Here is a 23,089-nt window from a genome sequence, read left to right on the forward strand (position 1 = left end):
ATGAAAGTAGTTTGTTAGATTATGTATTGGTGGATAAAAGGTTGATGGGTAGGCTCCAGGATGTACATGTTTATAGAGGGGCAACTGATATATCAGATCATTATTTAGTTGTAGCTACAGTTAGAGTAAGAGGTAGATGGGAAAAGAGGAAGGTGGCAACAACAAGTAAGAGGGAGGTGAAAGTGTATAAACTAAGGGAGGAGGAAGTTCGGGTGAGATATAAGCGACTGTTGGCAGAAAGGTGGGCTAGTGAAAAGATGAGTAGTGGGGGAGTTGAAGAGGGTTGGAATAGTTTTAAAAATGCAGTATTAGAATGTGGGGCAGAAGTTTGTGGTTATAGGAGGGTGGGGGCAGGTGGAAAGAGGAGTGATTGGTGGAATGATGAAGTAAAGGGTGTGATAAAAGAGAAAAAGTTAGCTTATGAGAGGTTTTTACAAAGTAGAAGTGTTATAAGAAGAGCAGAGTATATGGAGAGTAAAAGAAAGGTGAAGAGAGTAGTGAGAGAGTGCAAAAGGAGAGCAGATGATAGAGTGGGAGAGGCACTGTCAAGAAATTTTAATGAAAATAAGAAAAAATTTTGGAGTGAGTTAAACAAGTTAAGAAAGCCTAGGGAAACTATGGATTTGTCAGTTAAAAACAGAGTAGGGGAGTTAGTAGATGGGGAGAGGGAGGTATTAGGTAGATGGCGAGAATATTTTGAGGAACTTTTAAATGTTGAGGAAGAAAGGGAGGCGGTAATTTCATTCACTGGTCAGGGAGGTATACCATCTTTTAGGAGTGAAGAAGAGCAGAATGTAAGTGTGGGGGAGGTACGCAAGGCATTACGTAGAATGAAAGGGGGTAAAGCAGCTGGAACTGATGGGATCATGACAGAAATGTTAAAAGCAGGGGGGGATATAGTGTTGGAGTGGTTGGTACTTTTGTTTAATAAATGTATGAAAGAGGGGAAGGTACCTAGGGATTGGCAGAGAGCATGTATAGTCCCTTTATATAAAGGGAAAGGGGACAAAAGAGATTGTAAAAATTATAGAGGAATAAGTTTATTGAGTATACCAGGAAAAGTGTACGGTAGGGTTATAATTGAAAGAATTAGAGGTAAGACAGAATGTAGGATTGCAGATGAGCAAGGAGGTTTCAGAGTGGGTAGGGGATGTGTAGATCAAGTGTTTACATTGAAGCATATATGTGAACAGTATTTAGATAAAGGTAGGGAAGTTTTTATTGCATTTATGGATTTAGTAAAGGCATATGATAAGAGTGGATAGGGGAGCAATGTGGCAGATGTTGCAAGTATATGGAATAGGTGGTAAGTTACTAAATGCTGTAAAGAGTTTTTATGAGGATAGTGAGGCTCAGGTTAGGGTGTGTAGAAGAGAGGGAGACTACTTCCCGGTAAAATTAGGTCTTAGACAGGGATGTGTAATGTCACCATGGTTGTTTAATATATTTATAGATGGGGTTGTAAAAGAAGTAAATGCTAGGGTGTTCGGGAGAGGGGTGGGATTAAATTATGGGGAATCAAATTCAAAATGGGAATTAACACAGTTACTTTTTGCTGATGATACTGTGCTTATGGGAGATTCTAAAGAAAAATTGCAAAGGTTAGTGGATGAGTTTGGGAATGTGTGTAAAGGTAGAAAGTTGAAAATGAACATAGAAAAGAGTAAGGTGATGAGGGTATCAAATGATTTAGATAAAGAAAAATTGGATATCAAATTGGGGAGGAGGAGTATGGAAGAAGTGAATGTTTTCAGATACTTGGGAGTTGACGTGTCGGCGGATGGATTTATGAAGGATGAGGTTAATCATAGAATTGATGAGGGAAAAAAGGTGAGTGGTGCATTGAGGTACATGTGGAGTCAAAAAATGTTATCTATGGAGGCAAAGAAGGGAATGTATGAAATATAGTAGAACCAACACTCTTATATGGGTGTGAAGCTTGGGTGGTAAATGCAGCAGCGAGGAGACGGTTGGAGGCAGTGGAGATGTCCTGTCTAAGGGCAATGTGTGGTGTAAATATTATGCAGAAAATTCGGAGTGTGGAAATTAGGAAAAGGTGTGGAGTTAATAAAAGTATTAGTCAGAGGGCAGAAGAGGGGTTGTTGAGGTGGTTTGGTCATTTAGAGAGAATGGATCAAAGTAGAATGACATGGAAAGCATATAAATCTATAGGGGAAGGAAGGCGAGGTAGGGGTCGTCCTCGAAAGGGTTGGAGAGAGGGGGTAAAGGAGGTTTTGTGGGCAAGGGGCTTGGACTTCCAGCAAGCGTGCGTGAGCGTGTTAGATAGGAGTGAATGGAGACGAATGATACTTGGGACCTGACGATCTGTTGGAGTGTGAGCAGGGTAATATTTAGGACTTGAGTCCTGGAAATGGGAAGTACAATGCCTGCACTTTAAAGGAGGGGTTTGGGATATTGGCAGTTTGGAGGGATATGTTGTGTATCTTTATATGTGTATGCTTCTAGACTGTTGTATTCTGAGCACCTCTGCAAAAACAGTGATAATGTGTGAGTGTGGTGAAAGTGTTGAATGATGATGAAAGTATTTTCTTTTTGGGGATTTTCTTTCTTTTTTGGGTCACCCTGCCTCGGTGGGAGACGGCCGACTTGTTGAAAAAAAAAAAAAAAAAAAAAAAATTCAGGGAAACCAGTTATTTTCATATAGTCAGACTTGAGTCCTGGAAATGGGAAGTACAATGCCTGCACTTTAAAGGAGGGGTTTGGGATATTGGCAGTTTGGAGGGATATGTTGTGTATCTTTATACGTATATGCTTCTAAACTGTTGTATTCTGAGCACCTCTGCAAAAACAGTGATTATGTGTGAGTGTGGTGAAAGTGTTGAATGATGATGAAAGCATTTTCTTTTTGGGGATTTTCTTTCTTTTTTGGGTCATCCTGCCTCGGTGGGAGACGGCCGACTTGTTGAAAAAAAAAAAAAAAAGGGTTTATTGTATACCAATGATAATATAAATATAAAAGGTATGTAGTGTGTTCAGGTGTCTGTGGAAAGAAAGAACTTTAACTATTGAGGTAAAATGGGAAATGTACCAGAGTATACTGGGAAAAAAAGGTAAACAATAATTATTTCAAATACATAAAATACTTTGCTAGAATGTTTGAGTGTTTTCAGTCAACACATTTTCTTATAAGTGGTACAACTGTATATTAGGAAAAACAATGCTTAAAATAGCTAAATATATGGCTATATGAAATGAAATTATTAAAATTATGCAATTCAGTTTTTTTCTATTCAGTCCAGGGATTCGATCTTCGGACCTCAGTTGTGAGAGGCATGACTCTCACCACTAGACAACAGATGATACTGTTGTATTTGCACACCTCTGGCAAGACAGTGATAGTGTGAATGATGGTGAAAGTGCTTCTTTTTTGGGTAACCCTACCTCTGTGAGAAATGACCAGTGTATTAAAAAAATATGTAATTCATACCTAGATTGTTTTATTAACACACTAGCCATATCCCACAGTGGTAGAGTGACCCAAAAAGAAAACACTTTCATCATTACTCACTCATCATCTTGCCAGACGCATGCCAATACTACAGTTCAAAACTGCCAATGTCCCACAGGAGGACCTCCGTATCCACGGGTCCGGTTTCCGTGGTTTACCCTGGCCTGACAATAACCCTTAATTTTGCTTAACAATGACACCAAAGTGCAAAAGTAGTGATGGTGAGAGTTCTTCAAAGCCTAAGAGAAAGCATGAAGTGCTTCCCATCAGTGAAAAAGTGCTAATTCTCAACTTTATCATAGGTATGTATGCAAACAAAAAATTACTTAAATATAGGGTCTGCTACTATCCATGGTTTCTGGTATCCATGGTAGGTCTTGGAACTTACCTCCCTGCCGATACAGGGGTCCTACTGTATGTAGATACCCTGCACAATTTGAAACTTCAGCCTATTACCAAATGTATATTATATTATAAAGTGTATATTACTAAGTGTTTTAATCTTCAGAATATCTAACTTGACCTGACTGTGGCTTCACCCTTCCCCCCTTCTTTCTTTGTTTTTCTCTATTCTTCTTCTTGTGACTTCTCTTCTAATCTTCTCACCTTTTACCTGACTTGTCTACTAACTTCTAGCACAGTATTTTCTTTTTCATGTGTAACTTAATATTAACAATAGTCCAATTCAATCCAATATGGCTTCTAAAGTTTCCTCTTCAAATAACGTTCCTTCTGACATTAACTAACCTGTACCTTTAGACATAAAAAACACGTCAATAATTTTCAGTTTAAACCACTGAAATGTGATATACACTCCAAAAATACAAGTTATACAAGCTTCTGACTTAAAAGCTTCTCCCTTCTCACCTGCACTGTGGGGGCCCATTTCTCGAATTCCAGAGCCCAATTGGATATGGTGGAGAGCGGAACAATAATGAGATATGGTCCATTATTCTTTTTTGTCTCAATTAAGTATGTGAGAAGTGCAATGGTCTGGATTGTTTTTCCCAAGCCCATCTCATCAGCCAGGATACCATTGAGATTATTATTATACAAAGACACAAGCCACTCAAGACCCTGAAAGATATGCAAACAGACATTCATATTAATTTTATTTTATGTGCATTAAAATTAAACATTTGAAGAATAAAAGGTGTGATAAAAATAAATGCCAAAAAGGGGAAGATGGTGGTATTTATTCTCAACTAATCCCCACACTGGAGAAAAAAACAAACATTTTTTGTTATCATTAGACCATAAAATCTAGTCCAATTCCTGATTAGTGACTTATTTATGAATTCATTCAGCCAGTCTTGCTGACATCTCTTCACTGATAGTCACTCTTTGTTTCTTTCTCCTACAGTAGTCTTCAATCCACTGGAGTACATTCCACATTATTTCTACCTGCACCACAAGTTTTAACCCCTGTCTTTTGTGGGACACACATCAATGCCTTTTTACAGTCTTAAGAAAATGCAATCAATTTCAATCTCTCCCTCTCACTATTTCAATCTCAATCTCTCTCTCTCTCTCAATCTATCACAATCTCAATCCATATTATATTTCAAATAACTCCTTGTCAACTACCTGGTGAGGAAAGAAAGGGCAAGGAAGAGGAGGAGGTCATAATCCACTTTATTGAAAGCCTCCTTGACTATATTTATTATACAACATTTCCTCCTCTTATGCCACAATATAAACTTCCTCTTGGATTATTTGTTTATATGATGTTGATTGAATTACCCATTTGTAGCAATATGATTAGAGCTCATGGTTTCTCATCTTCAATATTTAATATGTTGTATAATTGCATTAATTATAAAGGTATTATTATCAATTTAACTCAGCCATAGCTATTAAATGAAGCTATTTCTTGCTTAGTTTTGACCAACATGCTATTCATAATAAATTTTTCTAACTACACAAATTATGAAACAAAAATATTCACAACTCATTTATGTATCTCCAGAAAATACCTGAATTTATTTATACTGACCTTAACCTGGTATTCCTTAAGAAGTCCATTAACCATTATTTTGGCTTGCTCCGTAACAGTTTCCTTGATAGTGTGAGCTATGGAGTAATAGTTTCTCTCTCCAGACGCATCCTTGTATTCATCATCCTCAACCTTTGCTTTCTTCAGCACCTCACGTGGGTTGCCATCAACATCTACGTTGGATTTTTTATCTTCTGAAGGTTCTGTTAAAATAAATAGTTTACACTTCAAAACTCTATATATATTCCATTACTCCATTCCACTTTCACATATACTGACGATTCACAAAATGTTTATAGTACAAATAAATAAACAAACATTCACAAAGAACCTAGAGCTCACTCCTTGCAAATACAAATAGTAGGTAATTACAAGTGCTATATGAAAACTAAAACCAAATACAGGACCACAACTTTAGCATGGTGTCCACAGCTGAAGAAACAGATAAAAGAAATACAGTATGTACAGTAAAATTTGTCAGATAAGATCACCAATGGATATCACATTAAAGGGAGGGAGTATGGTAGAATGCATTTATCATTCATAGGAACAAAAATGCACAAGTTAAATTTATTTACATTTATAAGATGATTCAACAAGAAAACAGACTTGGGCATAAGAAATCTAGAGAGTATTTTTTTTTTTTTTAAATCTAGCTTTGGCTTTAAATCTAGAGGATGTGAACCAGACCAAAAGAAAACAGGCATCATAACAACTTTCTTGTTTCCTGACCATTATAATTTGTATCAAAAATATGACTATAAAAACATACGTATATGTTGTGTATCTTTATATGTATATGCTTCTAAGCTGTTGTGTTCTAAGCACCTCTGCAAAAACAGTGATTATGTGTGAGTGAGGTGAAAGAGTTGAATGATGATGAGAGTATTTTCTTTTTTGGGGATTTTCTTTCTTTTTGGGTCACCCTGCCTCGGTGGGAGACGGCCGACTCATTAAAAAAAAAAAAATCAATATGAACCCCAACAAGTGTTTGTCATTAAAGTAAGTCAAGTGGAAGCACAAGGCATAATTTAACATCTATTACGAACACAAGGTGTAGACTACTGGCTTGCACACCTTACTGTAGCATAATAACCACTGAGGAACAAACAAAAAGGCAGCAGAGTAAATGATTATATTTCCTTCACCAAAATAATCAGGTATTTACAATATATTATATACACAGCCTATGTACAATATACATATACAGTTACGTAAAATGAGGCAAATGCAAGCAAGAGACATGGTAAGAGCCATAGAGACCAGACTTGAAGGCAAGTCTCATGATTGAGTTTAGCCAATTCTAGCTCTAACAAAGCTGACTCCCCTGAGACAACCCCAATTCACCAATTCACCTGTTTCCCCAAATAGATGTTGGACTAGTTGTTCAGGCGTTCGTCCTCCTGCATTACAAAAGAACCAAAGCAGGGATCAGCGATCAATACTCCTGTAGCAGCAGAAACCTCAGTTTGAAATGCCATGTTACCCGAGTCAAACTTTAATTTGTTGAGTACTCACGATACTCTATACCAATAGAATAAGCAATTCACCAGCAGCACTGTAGATATAGTCCAGGCAAGTTTTGCAGATATATTAGGTCCCCAATAGCCTAACATGTGTTGGTGGCATAATCCATTATAACATAACAATTGCAGAGATCGTTGGATTATGTAAGGCAAAATATCAAATGGAAAAAACAGAAGTAGTGAATAATGTGTGTAAGCATCCAGTGAGGACCTAGTTTCATCAGTTCCTTGAGGACAGTCTTCATGACATGCACACACCAAAAGCACATCTGTGGAAGCCTAGAAAAATACCCCCACTAATGTTAACTGCAATAATGTACCTGGAATTGGTCTTTTAACATTTGCCCAAATCTTTCAATCAGTGTGGTGCAAGATTTTTAGGAAAAACAGTGCTCCTTTCCATAACACAAAATCTGTTGTTCAATGGCTTTGTAACTGTAAGGTACACTTCTTCAATGACTGGCCAGGTAACTCCCCAGACTTGAAACTCACTGAGGATCTCTGGCTTGAGATAGAGATCTACTAGGAAAGGCTATCAGCCCCCTCCCTAAGCTTTAGGATGCCATCCATGAGTCATGGGGTAATTTACCCCATGAAACCCTGAAGGATGCCCTGATGAGCAAGGAACAACCTATTTTGTGGTCATGATTTTAGAAGGGGACCGGTTTACTTAAATGACAAGAACTGTATACAGAAAGAAGAGCTAAATTTCTTTAAAAAAATTTTTGAGTTTCAATTTTTAATACACTAGCCTTCTCCCACAAAAGTAGGGTGAACCAAAAAAGAAACACTTCCACCATCATTCACTCCATCACTGTCTTGCCAGAGGAAAGCCAATATCACAGTTCGGATAATCCCCTGAACTGCAAATATTCCCATCCTTTCTTCAGAGTGCAGGCACTTCACTTCCCACCTCCAGGACTCAAGTCTGGCTAGCTGGTTTCCCTTAATCCCTTCCCAAAATGTTACCTTGCTCATACTCCAACAGCTCAAAGTCCTAAAAACCATTTGCCTCCACTAACTCCTATCTAACATGCTCACACATACCTGCTGAATGTCCAAGCCCCTTACACACAAAAACCTCTCTTACCCCCTCCCTCCATCCTTTCCTAGGACAACCCCAACCCCTCCTCCCCTCCAGATTAATACATCCTCTAAGTTATCCTATTTTGCTCCATCCTCTCTAAATGACCAAACCACCTTAACAATCCCTCCTTAGCCCTCTGAATAATACTTTTAGCAAAAAAATACCGACAATGTTACAGGAATATAAGTTAAAGGGGCTCCAATAAAAAATAAACCACATTGCTTGGCATAACCTGGTTGTTCTAGGTTACTAACCTGCAGGGATAATAATATAGAGTATATCTTTAACTATCATGATGTTTTCTACAGTTAATTTCAGAAGAAACAATATAAGGTAATATCCATAAGCCACTAGGTAGTAGGTTGGTAGACAGCAACCGCCCAGGGAGGTACTACCGTCCTGCCAAGTGAGTGTAAAACGGAAACCTGTAATTGTTTTACATGATGGTAGGATTGCTGGTGTCTTTTTTTTCTGTCTCATACACATGCAAAATTTCAGGTACATCTTGCTACTTCTACTTACACTTAGGTCACACTACACATACATGTACAAGCATATATATACACACTCCTCTGGGCTTTCTTCTATTTTCTTTCTAGTTCTTGTTCTTGTTTATTTCCTCTTATCTCCATGGGGAAGTGGAACAGAATTCTTCCTCCATAAGCCATGCATGTTGTAAGAGGCGACTAAAATGCCGGGAGCAAGGGGCTAGTAACCCCTTCTCCCGTATAAATTACTAAATTTAAAAGAGAAACTTTCGTTTTTCTTTTTGGGCCACCCTGCCTTGGTGGGATACGGCCGGTGTGTTGAAAGAAAGAAAGAAAGAAAGTTCTTGTTCTTGTTTATTTCCTCTTATCTCCATGGGGAAGTGGAACAGAATTCTTCCTCCGTAAGCTATGCGGGTTGTAAGAGGCGACTAAAATGCCGGGAGCAAGGGGCTAGTAACCCCTTCTCCTGAAATTATTACTAAATGTAAAAGGAGACACTTATGTTTTTCCTTTTAGGCCACCCCTCCTCGGTGGGATACGGCTGGTGTGTTGAAAGAAAGATCCATAAGCCATGAGTGTAGCAAGAGGCAACTAAAACGCTGGGAGCAAGGGGCTAGTTATCCATTCTCCTGTATACATTACCCAATTTAAAAAGAGAAACTTTTTTCTTTTTGGGCCACCTTGTTTCGGTGGGACATGGCCAGTTTGTTGCAAAAAGAAGAAGATCCAGATGATTATATACCTTTCAAAATTAAAATCAGAAGTTTTGCATTCTCAATAGGCATATACAGAAGAACACAACACTTACGCTCTCCTTCTGTTTCCTTTTCTTCTTTTGAATCTTCTTCATCAGAAGTGTCTGTATCTTCTTCAGGCAGAACCTCCCAGCCAGGATTGGCAGTCAAGAATGCTTCAAGATTTTCTTCGAGTGGAGCTTGTATGCCACTGACAATTGCTCCAGTTGCTGATTCCATAACAGGAATGTGTCGCTTTAGAGCATCACCTTCTTCTCCATTATCAGCAACTGCTTCACGTGCCCGCCGACGTTCCTCACGCTGTTCAAACAAAACTCTCATACTACAGTCTAATTATGTACAAAGTTGCAACTGTTCACTGGAAAAAGCTATTAGCCAGGAGGTTATAGCATAAAAACTAAGCAATATTTCATTAGCCACTAACATACATTTCACCCTATGAAAAATAAAGCATCAACTTGAAAAACACTCACAGCTTTCTTTCTCTCCTCCCGGTGCTTCAGACGCTGATCCTCCTTATGAGCTTTGACCATCTCTGTCAGGTTGGCAATGAACTCATCAGTCTGTGTGAGAAGGTATGCTAAACGTTTATCTTTCTTTTCGTCGATCAGTTTACGGTAGCCTTCCTCATCTTCCAGCATGAGGCGGCGCAAACGCTCTTTCTCTATACGTTCTTGTTCCTTTTGCTTTTCTCTCTCAGCATTCATGTGGTGCATTAACAGGGCCTTGTTTAACTTACTAATCTTCTGATTGTTTTGACGATGGAACTCCCTGAAATCACAAGGAATCTTACATTTAACAATATTAAAGTGGCATTAATAAGGACAGCCAAAATATTGAAATGATATAAGACCTAATACACACAACAGTGTACATCTTTCTTTCTTTCTTTCAACACACCGGCCGTATCCCACCGAGGCAGGGTGGCCCAAAAGGAAAAACAAAAGTTTCTCCTTTCACATTTAGTAATATATACAGGAGAAGGGGTTAACAGTGTACATATATCAAAGAAATTGAAAAATTAAAAAAAATATTATTCATACTTGAGCTCTCTACCATGCTGCAGCACAGCATTAAGGTATTCTTGGTGCTTCTGCCTCTTCTTCCGCTCAGCTTCTAATTTCTGCTGCTTTTCTAGTTTCTCAGTAATACGAGCTTCTCTTAGTCCTTGCCGTTTGGTTCTCTTGTAGGCCTTAATATTTATTGCTGTTTCTAAAGTTGTATCTTTACGATTGCAGCCTACAACCTGAAAAAATAAAAGGGAATTTTCTTTACGAAACTGTTAGATAAAGAATTAAAAAGTTAGCTTAATTGTAAGACTAGCCTTGTCTGGCTGGCAATCAAACATGATGCCTAGTTGCCATATTCAATGGGAAAGGTTCAACTAGGTCTTACAGATGCCTGTCTTGCCCCTCTCTTATTATCATGCCTGACTTCCTAGTTACAATTGATCTTGGCTCCTGTTCTCTTACACAAGTCCATGTGAACCCTGCCATGGGCTTGCATTTATCCCCCACACATCTTTTAAGCTCAAATAAAATTACCTTACACCAAAAAAAAATTGTGGCAAATGGAGGATACAACTGTGTGGACCTCAGAAGAGAGGAAAGAGAACTGAACTACTGCAACAGACATTCCTTAAGCCAGCAAGCCAGCCAGCCATCAAAATACGGCTCTGAGAGGAGTCTTTGTGGTAATTCAAAATGCGTAAGACAGAATAACCCAGATTCCATGTTCAAATTCTTCAAAGTTTCTATGAAAATTGTCTCAGTGCCATAGTTGTGATGTCTGACCATGTTGGTCATCTCTCAGCAATTTGGATTGTCAGCCACCCCACGTATAAGTCCCTCAGTCTCAGGCCAGCCCACAAGCCAGGCAAAGCCAGTCCAAGTTTGTGTCACAATGCCGATCCAGGTTTGCGGTGTCTTAGCTGCTTAGCTAGACCTTCACTCACACACACTCCCAACATATGGAATGGTTCCCCAAGCCAATCAAAAAGGCAGCCAGCCTTTTTGATTGGCTTGGGGAACTGCCACCCCATTGATACAGCAAGTCAGCAGCTGCAACGTAGTCACATTGTCATGTTTCGTATGACTTTATTGTACAGAGAAGCATTTGTTAGTTCTTAAAAGGTGTCCTATTTTTGTAGAAAATGAGCAGTTTTGTAGATACCATTTGATGCAACCAGTTCTCTGAGGCACAAAAAGACTAGTTATTACAGTTTCTCTACAACCCCATAGACAACTGTATACATGTCGCCAGGAAAAAAAAAGTTGAGCGTTTGTGCAAAACAATATGCTGTATTGTAGGTCTTCAACCATTTGTTAACATTTGAATACACTGCTACAGTTGCAGCATGCTACTGTGTGGAGTTGCACCCTGCCTCAGTAATTCACTGTGTTAATAGTATGTGTATGGTGTACCTGCAACCATATTATTGGTCTTAGCCTGTTTTCAGAGGTACACAATGCTTCTGAAGTAAACCACATCTCACATTCTCCTAGTCTGATCCAGGGAACTGCAACCAATTCCTCTGTCCAAGGGAGGATGTAGAGAATTTTTCTCCAACTGGGAGCAATGACCCCCCTCTCTACTTTCCCACACTGGCAGGGCAGAGTCAGCATGAGGTCACGACCTTTTCTTTTTTGCACTAGCAGAAATGAAGCAAGAGCTCATGTCTTGTAACACAGCTTAACTGAAGCATACCAGAAATATCCATTTATCTTAAAATGTGCTCCTTACTCTGCAGAATCAGACACTTTATAATGGGATTACTCACACGATATTCACACGTGTACAGCAGACCTCTTCCCCCCTCCCTTACAGGAGTATCTGAAATTTATTATGTACATCCATGTGTTTGTCTGAGGAAGCTATTTTCTCAGACCAGGAAAAATTTGAGATAATATGCCTCTAACCTAATAATATAGCTAGTGGCATTATATTGAATAATCCACACCTCTGACTCAAGAAATCTTCACTTCTTAATTGTGTTGAGTCACCAAAGCTGGCACCTAACAATGTTATCTCAGCAGAAACCTGCCTGTAAATAGAAGTGCTGGAGGTTGCAACAGGCAGATTGCAGTTTAAATTTGACCAGTGACGAAGTGACCGGGTATCTCTGGCCAGGCCATGCCACACTGAAACACAGAAACATTCATGGCTGTATTCACGTGCTTCAGAAACCCAAGTTGAGCACTGTCAATTTCTAGGACTCTTCCTGCTATGAATAATTACGGATATATTGCAAGTACAGCAAATGCCGCAGAAAAATTATTCTCCATGTTGCTCATTCATTTACCAAAGATGCAAGGAGAACTTTCTTCTTACTTGTGGACATTATCCACAGATATAGTCCACAAGCTGAACTTGTGGACAAGTGACAGTTGTCATGCAACATTCAATATGCCAAGCTGACAAAAGAAGTGAATTAGATCCAACATCATCTCTTCAATCAAGCCTGTGAAATCAACCTCCCTCAACATAATAATCTCAAAGGATCCCACTACAATGAGCCAGGTAAGTCAATATTCTACCCAACATCCGCCTATGGTAGATGCTAAGTGAATTAAGGCTAACCATCGAGGCTGTGAAACATAGGCGATCGCCCACACCCAGGTGAGATGCACCCACTTCTTGCCAGGTGATTTTTTTTTTTTTTTTTTTATCACACTGGCCGATTCCCACCAAGGCAGGGTGGCCCGAAAAAGAAAAACTTTCACCATCATTCACTCCATCACTGTCTTGCCGGAAGGGTGCTTTACACTTCAGTTTTTAAACTGCAACATTAACACCCCTCCTTCAGAGTGCAGGCACTGTACTTCCCATCTCCAGGACTCAAGTCCGGCCCGCCGGTTTCCCTGAACCCCTTCATAAATGTTACTTTGCTCACACTCCAACAGCACGTCAAGTATTAAAAACCATTTGTCTCCATTCACTCCTATCAAACACGCTCACACATGCCTGCTGGAAGTCCAAGCCCCTCGCACACAAAATCTCCTTTACCCCCTCCCTCCAACCTTTCCTAGGCCGACCCCTACCCCGCCTTCCTTCCACTACAGACTGATACACTCTTGAAGTCATTCTGTTTCGCTCCATTCTCTCCACATGTCCGAACCACCTCAACAACCCTTCCTCAGCCCTCTGGACAACAGTTTTGGTAATCCCGCACCTCCTCCTAACTTCCAAACTACGAATTCTCTGCATTATATTCACACCACACATTGCTCTCAGACATGACATCTCCACTGCCTCCAGCCTTCTCCTCGCTGCAACATTCATCACCCATGCTTCACACCCATATAAGAGCGTTGGTAAAACTATACTCTCATACATTCCTCTCTTTGCCTCCAAGGACAAAGTTCTTTGTCTCCACAGACTCCTAAGTGCACCACTCACCCTTTTCCCCTCATCAATTCTATGATTCACCTCATCTTTCATAGACCCATCTGCTGACACGTCCACTCCCAAATATCTGAATACATTCACCTCCTCCATACTCTCTCCCTCCAATCTTATATCCAATCTTTCATCACCTAATCTTTTTGTTATCCTCATAACCTTACTCTTTCCTGTATTCACTTTCAATTTTCTTCTTTTGCATACCCTACCAAATTCATCCACCAATCTCTGCAACTTCTCTTCAGAATCTCCCAAGAGCACAGTGTCATCAGCAAAGAGCAACTGTGACAACTCCCACTTTATGTGTGATTCTTTATCTTTTAACTCCACGCCTCTTGCCAAGACCCTCGCATTTACTTCTCTTACAACCCCATCTATAAATATATTAAACAACCACGGTGACATCACACATCCTTGTCTAAGGCCTACTTTTACTGGGAAATAATTTCCCTCTTTCCTACATACTCTAACTTGAGCCTCACTATCCTCGTAAAAACTCTTCACTGCTTTCAGTAACCTACCTCCTACACCATACACCTGCAACATCTGCCACATTGCCCCCCTATCCACCCTGTCATACGCCTTTTCCAAATCCATAAATGCCACAAAGACCTCTTTAGCCTTATCTAAATACTGTTCACTTATATGTTTCACTGTAAACACCTGGTCCACACACCCCCTACCTTTCCTAAAGCCTCCTTGTTCATCTGCTATCCTATTCTCCGTCTTACTCTTAATTCTTTCAATAATAACTCTACCATACACTTTGCCAGGTATATTCAACAGACTTATCCCCCTATAATTTTTGCACTCTCTTTTATCCCCTTTGCCTTTATACAAAGGAACTATGCATGCTCTCTGCCAATCCCTAGGTACCTTACCCTCTTCCATACATTTATTAAATAATTGCACCAACCACTCCAAAACTATATCCCCACCTGCTTTTAACATTTCTATCTTTATCCCATCAATCCCGGCTGCCTTACCCCCTTCCATTTTACCTACTGCCTCATGAACTTCCCCCACACTTACAACTGGCTCTTCCTCACTCCTACAAGATGTTGTTCCTCCTTGCCCTATACACGAAATCACAGCTTCCCTATCTTCATCAACATTTAACAATTCCTCAAAATATTCCCTCCATCTTCCCAATACCTCTAACTCTCCATTTAATAACTCTCTTCTCCTATTTTTAACTGACAAATCCATTTGTTCTCTAGGCTTTCTTAACTTGTTAATCTCACTCCAAAACTTTTTCTTATTTTCAACAAAATTTGTTGATAACATCTCACCCACTCTCTCATTTGCTCTCTTTTTACATTGCTTCACCACTCTCTTAACCTCTCTCTTTTTCTCCATATACTCTTCCCTCCTTGCATCACTTCTACTTTGTAAAAACTTCTCATATGCTAACTTTTTCTCCCTTACTACTCTCTTCACATCATCATTCCACCAATCGCTCCTCTTCCCTCCCGCACCCACTTTCCTGTAACCACAAACTTCTGCTGAACACTCTAACACTACATTTTTAAACCTACCCCATACCTCCTCGACCCCATTGCCTATGCTCTCGTTAGCCCATCTATCCTCCAATAGCTGTTTATATCTTACCCTAACTGCCTCCTCTTTTAGTTTATAAACCTTCACCTCTCTCTTCCCTGATGCTTCTATTCTCCTTGTATCCCATCTACCTTTTACTCTCAGTGTAGCTACAACTAGAAAGTGATCTGATATATCTGTGGCCCCTCTATAAACATGTACATCCTGAAGTCTACTCAACAGTCTTTTATCTACCAATACATAATCCAACAAACTACTAGTCATTTTGCCCTACATCATATCTTGTATACTTATTTATCCTCTTTTTCTTAAAATATGTATTACCTATAACTAAACCCCTTTCTATACAAAGTTCAATCTAAGGGCTCCCATTATCATTTACACCTGGCACCCCAAACTTACCTACCACACCCTCTCTAAAAGTTTCTCCTACTTTAGCATTCAGATCCCCTACCACAATTACTCTCTCACTTGGTTCAAAAGCTCCTATACATTCACTTAACATCTCCCAAAATCTCTCTCTCTCCTCTGCATTCCTCTTCTCCCATTGCATACACGCTTATTATGACCCACTTCTTGCATCCAACCTTTACTTTAATCCACATAATTCTTGAATTATGGTGATATACTTGCAATAATTGTTAACATGGATCTTCAGGGCGAGTATTAAATCTGGTTATAATCACACTTTTTTCCAGCCCAAGGGGAACCAGACAGCAGAAATTGGAGGAGACTCCTGGGAGAGGCTGCAAGGGTCTTGTGCTGTCATTGATACAATAAGTACCCCAGAACAAGAATGGTCTTTTTATTGTATTATATATCTTTCAGATACCCATCTCCCCAATTCTCTTCCCCCCCCCCCCAGAGGACCAACACGGCTGTCAAAACATTTTACATTCATGGATCTCAACAGTCAACAATACCACATTTGTTCTCTCTAGACTGGAATAATGCTGTACACTAATGGCTCCTTTAAAGTAAAAAAAAAAATTATATCTGGAGAATGTACAGAGAATCTTCACTGCCCATATAAATTCAGTCAAGTACCGTACTTAAATTATTGGGAAAGCTTGAGGTCCCTCGAACTGTACTGCTGAAGCTATGAAAGCTTCAGCAGATGGTGCAATATACACCTCCCCCCCCATGAAAAGCAGGAGTGCAATGAGTACATGAAGAGATAACTCAATAAGTAAAAAGGGATCAACACTTTTCAAAACACTTCTTTCATACATAAAATTACCAACAAACCCCCTTCAAGAGAGAACTTAAGTTCTTGAAGTCAGTCGTGTTGTAGTGCCTATGTTGGACTGTCTACAATTAACACCAACAGCCTGGTATGATCAGGCCATCAACCTGTTACCAGAACATGAGGGCAGAAACTAATAATGTCATCCTCAAAACACACTTTTCACTTTCTCCATGATTTTATTAATGTAAATTGCTAAAACTCTGCAAAAAAGTACTAAATACTATTCAACACTAAAAATTTTCCAGAGGAAAAAAATAACCATTACCATGAGAAATTATAACTACTCTCACTTCAAGAACAGCATTATTATTATTGTCAAAACTATAACATACAATAATTCACACATCTCTACTGACCTCAGCCCTTAGCTGCCGCTGGAAATTTAGCAAACGTAATGCTCTAAGTTCAATCTGTGCTTTCATTTTCAAATCTTCTGCCATAGTTGCTGGAAGGCCACTCAATTCCTCGATTCTATAAGCAATACGAGCAGCCAATCTAGAAATAAATGTACAATATCATCAAAATTAAAAATAAGAGCCAATGTCTCCAGCTGCTCACCAGAAAAAAATTATACCACGGGCAGGGTTAGAACCCACAATCAAACAGTCACAAAACTTCAGACCGTTGCGTTAGCCACTCGAGTCATGTTGACGGCTTTGAAGGGACTTGAGCTAGAGTTTGTCACAGCCACGCTAGCTGGGGATTCGTCTCTAAAAACTTGCATTTGTGGTCACAGTGGTGCTTGTGCTAACCTTCCTATGGTGTATAAATATACCTAGTTGGATGAATCGTATTGTGGCTAGCTGGCCCAGTGGCTAACACAATGGTCTGGAGTTTTGAGACTCTGATCGCGGGTTCCAACCCCGCCTGTGGTATGGTTTGTTTGCAATCGTGTCATTATGATTTCGTGAGTCCTGCTCACCAGTACAAATGTAATTCACTAATTGCAAACATGTTTCAGTCATAAGTGTGGTACATATGTGTGCATCTGAAATACTGTTACAAAACCCAAACTGTAATATACTGTACAATCAAGGTTTCAGGTGAAACTTAAGCTAAAACCAGAAGTTATTTAAAGGAATATAAACTCAAATATGATAAAAAAAAAAATAACTGAAGATAAGCACAGAATGTAAAATTATATACAGAAAGTGCATTGTGGGTTATACAATTTACAGCATGTATTACCTTGCAGACAAGAGTACAACAATATTGATAAAACAAAAGCTAAAGTTGCACTTCATTTTATCATTAGCAGTTCTCCCATTGCTGAACTAAACAAAGGAAAATTCATTAAGGAGCTGAACTTTACACAATGATAATGCATTGTGTATACAATAAGACAAATAAAAGTGATTTATCATAGTAGCAGTACACAAATAACCCGCACACAGAAGAGAGGAGTTTATATGTGTATCGTTCCAGTCACGGTATTGTGCCTTTTTTTTGTTATTCATAGTAGTAGTAGCAGCAAAAATATAACAAGAAAAATATTATATTTAAAAATTCACTACTACTACTACTAATAATAATAATTATAATAAGCCACCCTATCATGGGAGCAGTATAGAGATGTTGCGGATATATGAAAGAAATAGTATGTTACTAAAAGCGGTAGAGCGCTTTTATGCAGACAGTGAGGCTCAGGTTAGGGTTTGAAAGAGAGGATTATTTTCCAGTAAAAGTGGGTATAAGACAGGAATGTGTGATATTCCCATGGTTGTTTAATATATTTATAGATGTGTTTGTGAAAGAAGTGAATGCTAGGGTGATGGAGAGAGATGTGGGATTAAAAGATAATACAAAGCGGGAGTTGTAATAGTTGCTGTTTTGCCAATGACACAGCTCTTCTACTAGATTCTCAAGAGAAGTTACAAGGCTGGAAGATGAATTTAGGAGGGGATGTAAAAAGGAAATTAAAAATCAACATGATTGATCACATCATTAACCCAGAGAACTGGTTTGCAACTGGGTCAAAGGGGTGATGGACACCAGAATCAAAACTAGGTAGACTATTATTCACCTCAGATACCCCTGGTATAACCTGAACTGTTATATTAAGCTTTGTTCATTCTCAATTAAATGGTTGTTACCTGAATGATGTGGTGCCAGCCAAGACCTAAACCTCATCAATCCAATGGCATCCAGAAACAAGACAGATCGCAGTAAAAACTAGTGCCTCCCATTTAACCCGTAAACGGTCCAAACGTATATATACATTCTTACCGCTAGTGCCCCAAACATAATTTTTTTTTTTTCAACAAGTTGGCCGTGTCCCACCAAGGCAGGGTGACCCAAAAAGAAAGAAAATCCCCAAAAAGAAAATACTTTCATCATCATTCAACACTTTCACCTCACTCACACATAATCACTGTTTTTGCAGAGGTGCTCAGAACACAACAGTTTAGAAGTATATACATATAAAAAATACACAACATATCCCTCCAAACTGCCAATATCCCAAACCCCTTCTTTAGAGTGCAGGCATTGTACTTCCCATTTCCAGGACTCAAGTCCGGTTATATAAAATAACCGGTTTACCTGAATCCTTTCACTAAATATTACCCTGCTCACACTCCAACAGCCTGTCAGGTCCCAAATACCATTTATCTCCATTCACTCCTATCTAACACACTCACGCACGCTTTCTGGAAGTCCAAACCCCTCACCCACAACAACACGTCCTTTACCCCCTCCCTCCAACCTTTTCAAGGACGACCCCTACCCTGCCTTCCTTCCCCTACAGATTTATACGCTCTCCATGTCATTCTACTTTGACCCATTCTCTCTAAATGACCAAACCACCTCAACAAACCCTCTTCAGCCCTCTGACTAATACTTTTATTAACTCCACACCTTCTTCTAATTTCCACACTCCGAATTATCTGCATAATATTTACACCACACATTGCCCTTAGACAGGACATCTCCACTGCCTCCAACTGAGGCGCCTCCTTGCTGCAGCATTTACAACCCAAGTTTCACACCCATATAAGTGTGTTGGTACTACTATACTTTCATACATTCCCTTCTTTGCCTCCATAGATAACATTTTTTGCCTCCACATATACCTCAATGCACCACTCACCTTTTTTCCTTCATCAATTCTATGATTAACCTCATCCTTCATAAATCCATCCACTGACACGTTAACTCCCAAATACAGTGGACCCCTGACATTCGAAGGCATCGACATTCGATAAATCCGACATTCGATGCATTTTAACGCAAAAATTTTACCTCGACATTCGATGGAAAATCAGACATTCGATATGATTCGTACGAGACGTGTCCACGTGTGGCCTGAACTGCCCCGTGTGTGCCAGTGTTTATAAGCCAGCCAGTGTGCGCGCATCTAAGGATACATTCGGTACATTCCACATTATCCATATTATCACTGTTTTTGGTGCTTGTTTCTGCAAAATAAGTAACCATGGGCCCCAAGAAAGCTTCTAGTGCCAACCCTTCGAGAAAAAAGGTGCTAATGACTATTGAAATGAAGAAAGAGATAATTGCAAAGTACAAAAGTGGAGTGCGTGTGTCGGAGTGCATGAGGATTTGGTAAACAAATTGCCTGCAACTAGTGGTGATGTGAGTGAAGTTAAGGCCAGCAAAGGTTGGTTTGAAAGATTTAAGAATCATAGTGGCATACACAGTGTGGTAAGGCATGGTGAGGCTGCCAGTTCAAGTCCTAATGGAAGGGGATTCCCCTTCTAAACACTAACACCATCCACACTCTCCCCTCCTCCCATCCCATCAATCATCACCAGATCTTCATTAACCCTTTCAGGGTCCAAGGCCCAAATCTGGAGTCACGCACCAGTGTCCAAGAATTTTCAAAAAAAAAATTTGTTATTTTTTCTTATGAAATCGTAGAGAATCTTTTTGTGAAGGTAATAAAACAAAAAGTACGAAATTTGGTGGAAAATTGACGAAATTATGCTCTCGCGAATTTTGATGTGTCAGCGATATTTACGAATCGGCGATTTTGCTGACTTTGACTCCCATTTTAGGCCAATTACATTATTCCAATCAACCAAATTCTTAGCTATTTCACTAGTATTACTTCTATTCTATCGATTGAGCACAAGAAATCGCCAAGTCAACTGTTTCAACTACAAAATAAAGTGATCGGAAATTGTTAATTTGGCCAATTTAACACAAAGTTCAAAATATTCCAATTTCAAAATAGGGTCCAGAATAAACAATGTAGGCATTCCTGGCACTAAACTAACATTTCCTCTGTTCATTAGTTATGTTTTGAGGCTTTACAAATAAAGTCCATTTTGATTTTTTATTCACATAATGAATTTTTATTCACACCAAAAAATAGAAGATTTACTGTTATGCAATACTGTAATAATTGTATAAATATCATCACCATATTTGTGAATGTATATTAGACCCACCAGCTGATGTGTATTAGACGTGTGAGGTCGTTTGTTTACTCTTGAATATCGGCAAAAATTTAACATTTCCGCTACTTTGAGCTCAGTTTCAAGCCATTTCCAGTGCTAAAACCAATCAAAATCATTTCTATTTCTGTAATATGTCTTCCATTCTATCAAATGAGACCAAGAAATCGCAAATACACCTATAAAAAACATACGAAAAAACACTGCAAAGTTGCTGTTTTAATCGAAAAATCATGATTTCAGTTTTTTTCTCTCATTATACACAGCGTGCTGCAGGATCTGTTTTATGTGGTGCACACATACCACATTGATGTATTCTCTCATATCTAGGCCCAAATGTACCACTCACAGTTTATCAGAGTGAGCTGAGCTCATGGCGTAGATCTACGGTTTGGACACTCACCATAAAGCCGTAGATCTACGGGACGGACCCTGAAAGGGTTAAAGGTAAGTGTCAATTATTCTATTGTTATTAATCTATTGTTATTGTAATTATTCTATTGCACTAAACTTAATATTTCATGTGGTAAAAATTTTTTTTTTCATACTTTTGAGTGTCTTGCACGGATTAATTTTATTTCCATTATTTCTTATGGGGAAAATTAATTCGACTTTCGATATTTTCGACATTCGATAGCTCTCAGGAACGGATTAGTATCGAATGTTGAGGGTCCACTGTATCTGAAAACATTCACTTCTTCCAAACTCCTCTTCTCTAATTTGATATCCAATTTTTTTCCTGCTTCCAAATTTTGCACGATTGGCCTGAGATGCCTGGTCATCATAGAATGGATCTTAACACTCGGTGTGCACAGTATTAAACAAATCTGGGACCACTTAGTACCTTGTGGGAGTGCCAGTTATATTGAGTGCCAGCTGGAGCAAACAGTGTGGCAAACACCAAGGATTCACTGATGTAATGTCATATTAATACTCCCCTTTTAAGATGAAAGTAATGTTAACCCCAAGTTTAGGGTCTGTCTATCTGTCTCTGTCTATTTCTGTCTGTCTATCTCTGTGTATCTCTGTCTATTTCTATCTCTGTCTATTTCTATCTCTGTCTCTGTCTCTCTGTCTGTCTCACAGGTACAAATACAATTACAGTGGACCCTTGACCAACGATATTAATCCGTTCCTGAGAGCCCATCGTTAGTCGAGTTAATTTTCCCTATAAGGAATAATGGAAATCAAATTAATCCGTTCCTGACACCCCAAAGTATTGAAAAAAAAAATTTTTACCACATGAAATATTAATTTTAATACACACAAACTGAAGAAGACATGTACAATTACATGACACTTACCTTTATTGAAGATCTGGTGATGATTGATGGGATGGGAGGAGGGGAGAGTGTGGATGGGGTTAGTGTTTAGAAGGGGAATCCCCTTCCATTAGGACTTGAGGTGGCAAGTCCTTTTCTGGGGTTACTTCCCTTCTTTTAATGCCACTAGGACCAGCTTCAGTCACTGGACTTCTGTTGCACAACATATCTGTCCATAGAGGTCTGTACCTCTCGTTCCTTTATGACTTTCCTAAAGTGGTTCACAACAGTGTCATTGTACAGGTTGCCAACAAGGCTTGCAGTAGCTGTCTGACGGTGATTTTCAACAAAAAAGGTTTGCACTTTAAGCCACTTTGCACACATTTCCTTAGTCTTTGAAGTAGACAACTTCTTCAATTTCTCTATCCCCTCCTCCAGAGCAGTTTCCTCAGGTCTGGCCTCTTGCTGTTGAAGATGATCTTGCAGCTCATCAGTGGTTAGTTCTTCATTGTCCTCCTCTACCAACTCTTCCACATCCTCCCCACTAACCTCCAACCCCAAGGACTTCCCCAGTGCCACAACTGATTCCACAACTGGCATAGGCTTCTCAGGGTTAGCCTCAAATCCTTCAAAATCCCTTTTGTCTACACATTCTGGCCACAGTTTCTTCCAAGCAGAGTTCAAGGTCCTCTCAGTCACTTCCTCCCAAGCCTTACCTATAATGTTTACACAAATGAGGATGCTAAAGTGATCTCTCCAAAACTCTCTGAGAGTCAATTGAGTTTCTGAGGTCACTACAAAGGTAGTAGGTTGGTAAACAGCAAGCGCCCAGGGAGGTACTACCGTCCTGCCAAGTGAGTGCACAACGAAAACTGTAATTG

At 39.3% G+C, this 23,089-nt stretch overlaps 1 protein-coding gene across 9 annotated transcripts in view; it reads right to left on the reverse strand.

The window, feature by feature from the left end:
• The window catches only part of LOC128691724 (ATP-dependent helicase brm), a 153,088-nt gene that overhangs the window by 74,807 nt on the left and 55,192 nt on the right, over positions 1–23,089 (reverse strand). For all 9 annotated transcript variants that reach the window (XM_053780621.2, XM_070088919.1, XM_070088918.1 and 6 more), the window contains 6 exons: positions 16,888–17,026; positions 10,365–10,567; positions 9,795–10,092; positions 9,375–9,621; positions 5,466–5,668; positions 4,337–4,546 (listed from right to left, as the gene is read on the reverse strand). In XM_053780621.2, coding sequence (XP_053636596.1) covers positions 4,337–4,546; positions 5,466–5,668; positions 9,375–9,621; positions 9,795–10,092; positions 10,365–10,567; positions 16,888–17,026 — 1,300 coding nt within the window. The remainder of the gene's footprint in view (positions 1–4,336; positions 4,547–5,465; positions 5,669–9,374; positions 9,622–9,794; positions 10,093–10,364; positions 10,568–16,887; positions 17,027–23,089) is intronic.

Source organism: Cherax quadricarinatus, chromosome 26, assembly GCF_038502225.1.
Source record: "Cherax quadricarinatus isolate ZL_2023a chromosome 26, ASM3850222v1, whole genome shotgun sequence".
Classification (NCBI taxonomy): domain Eukaryota; kingdom Metazoa; phylum Arthropoda; class Malacostraca; order Decapoda; family Parastacidae; genus Cherax; species Cherax quadricarinatus.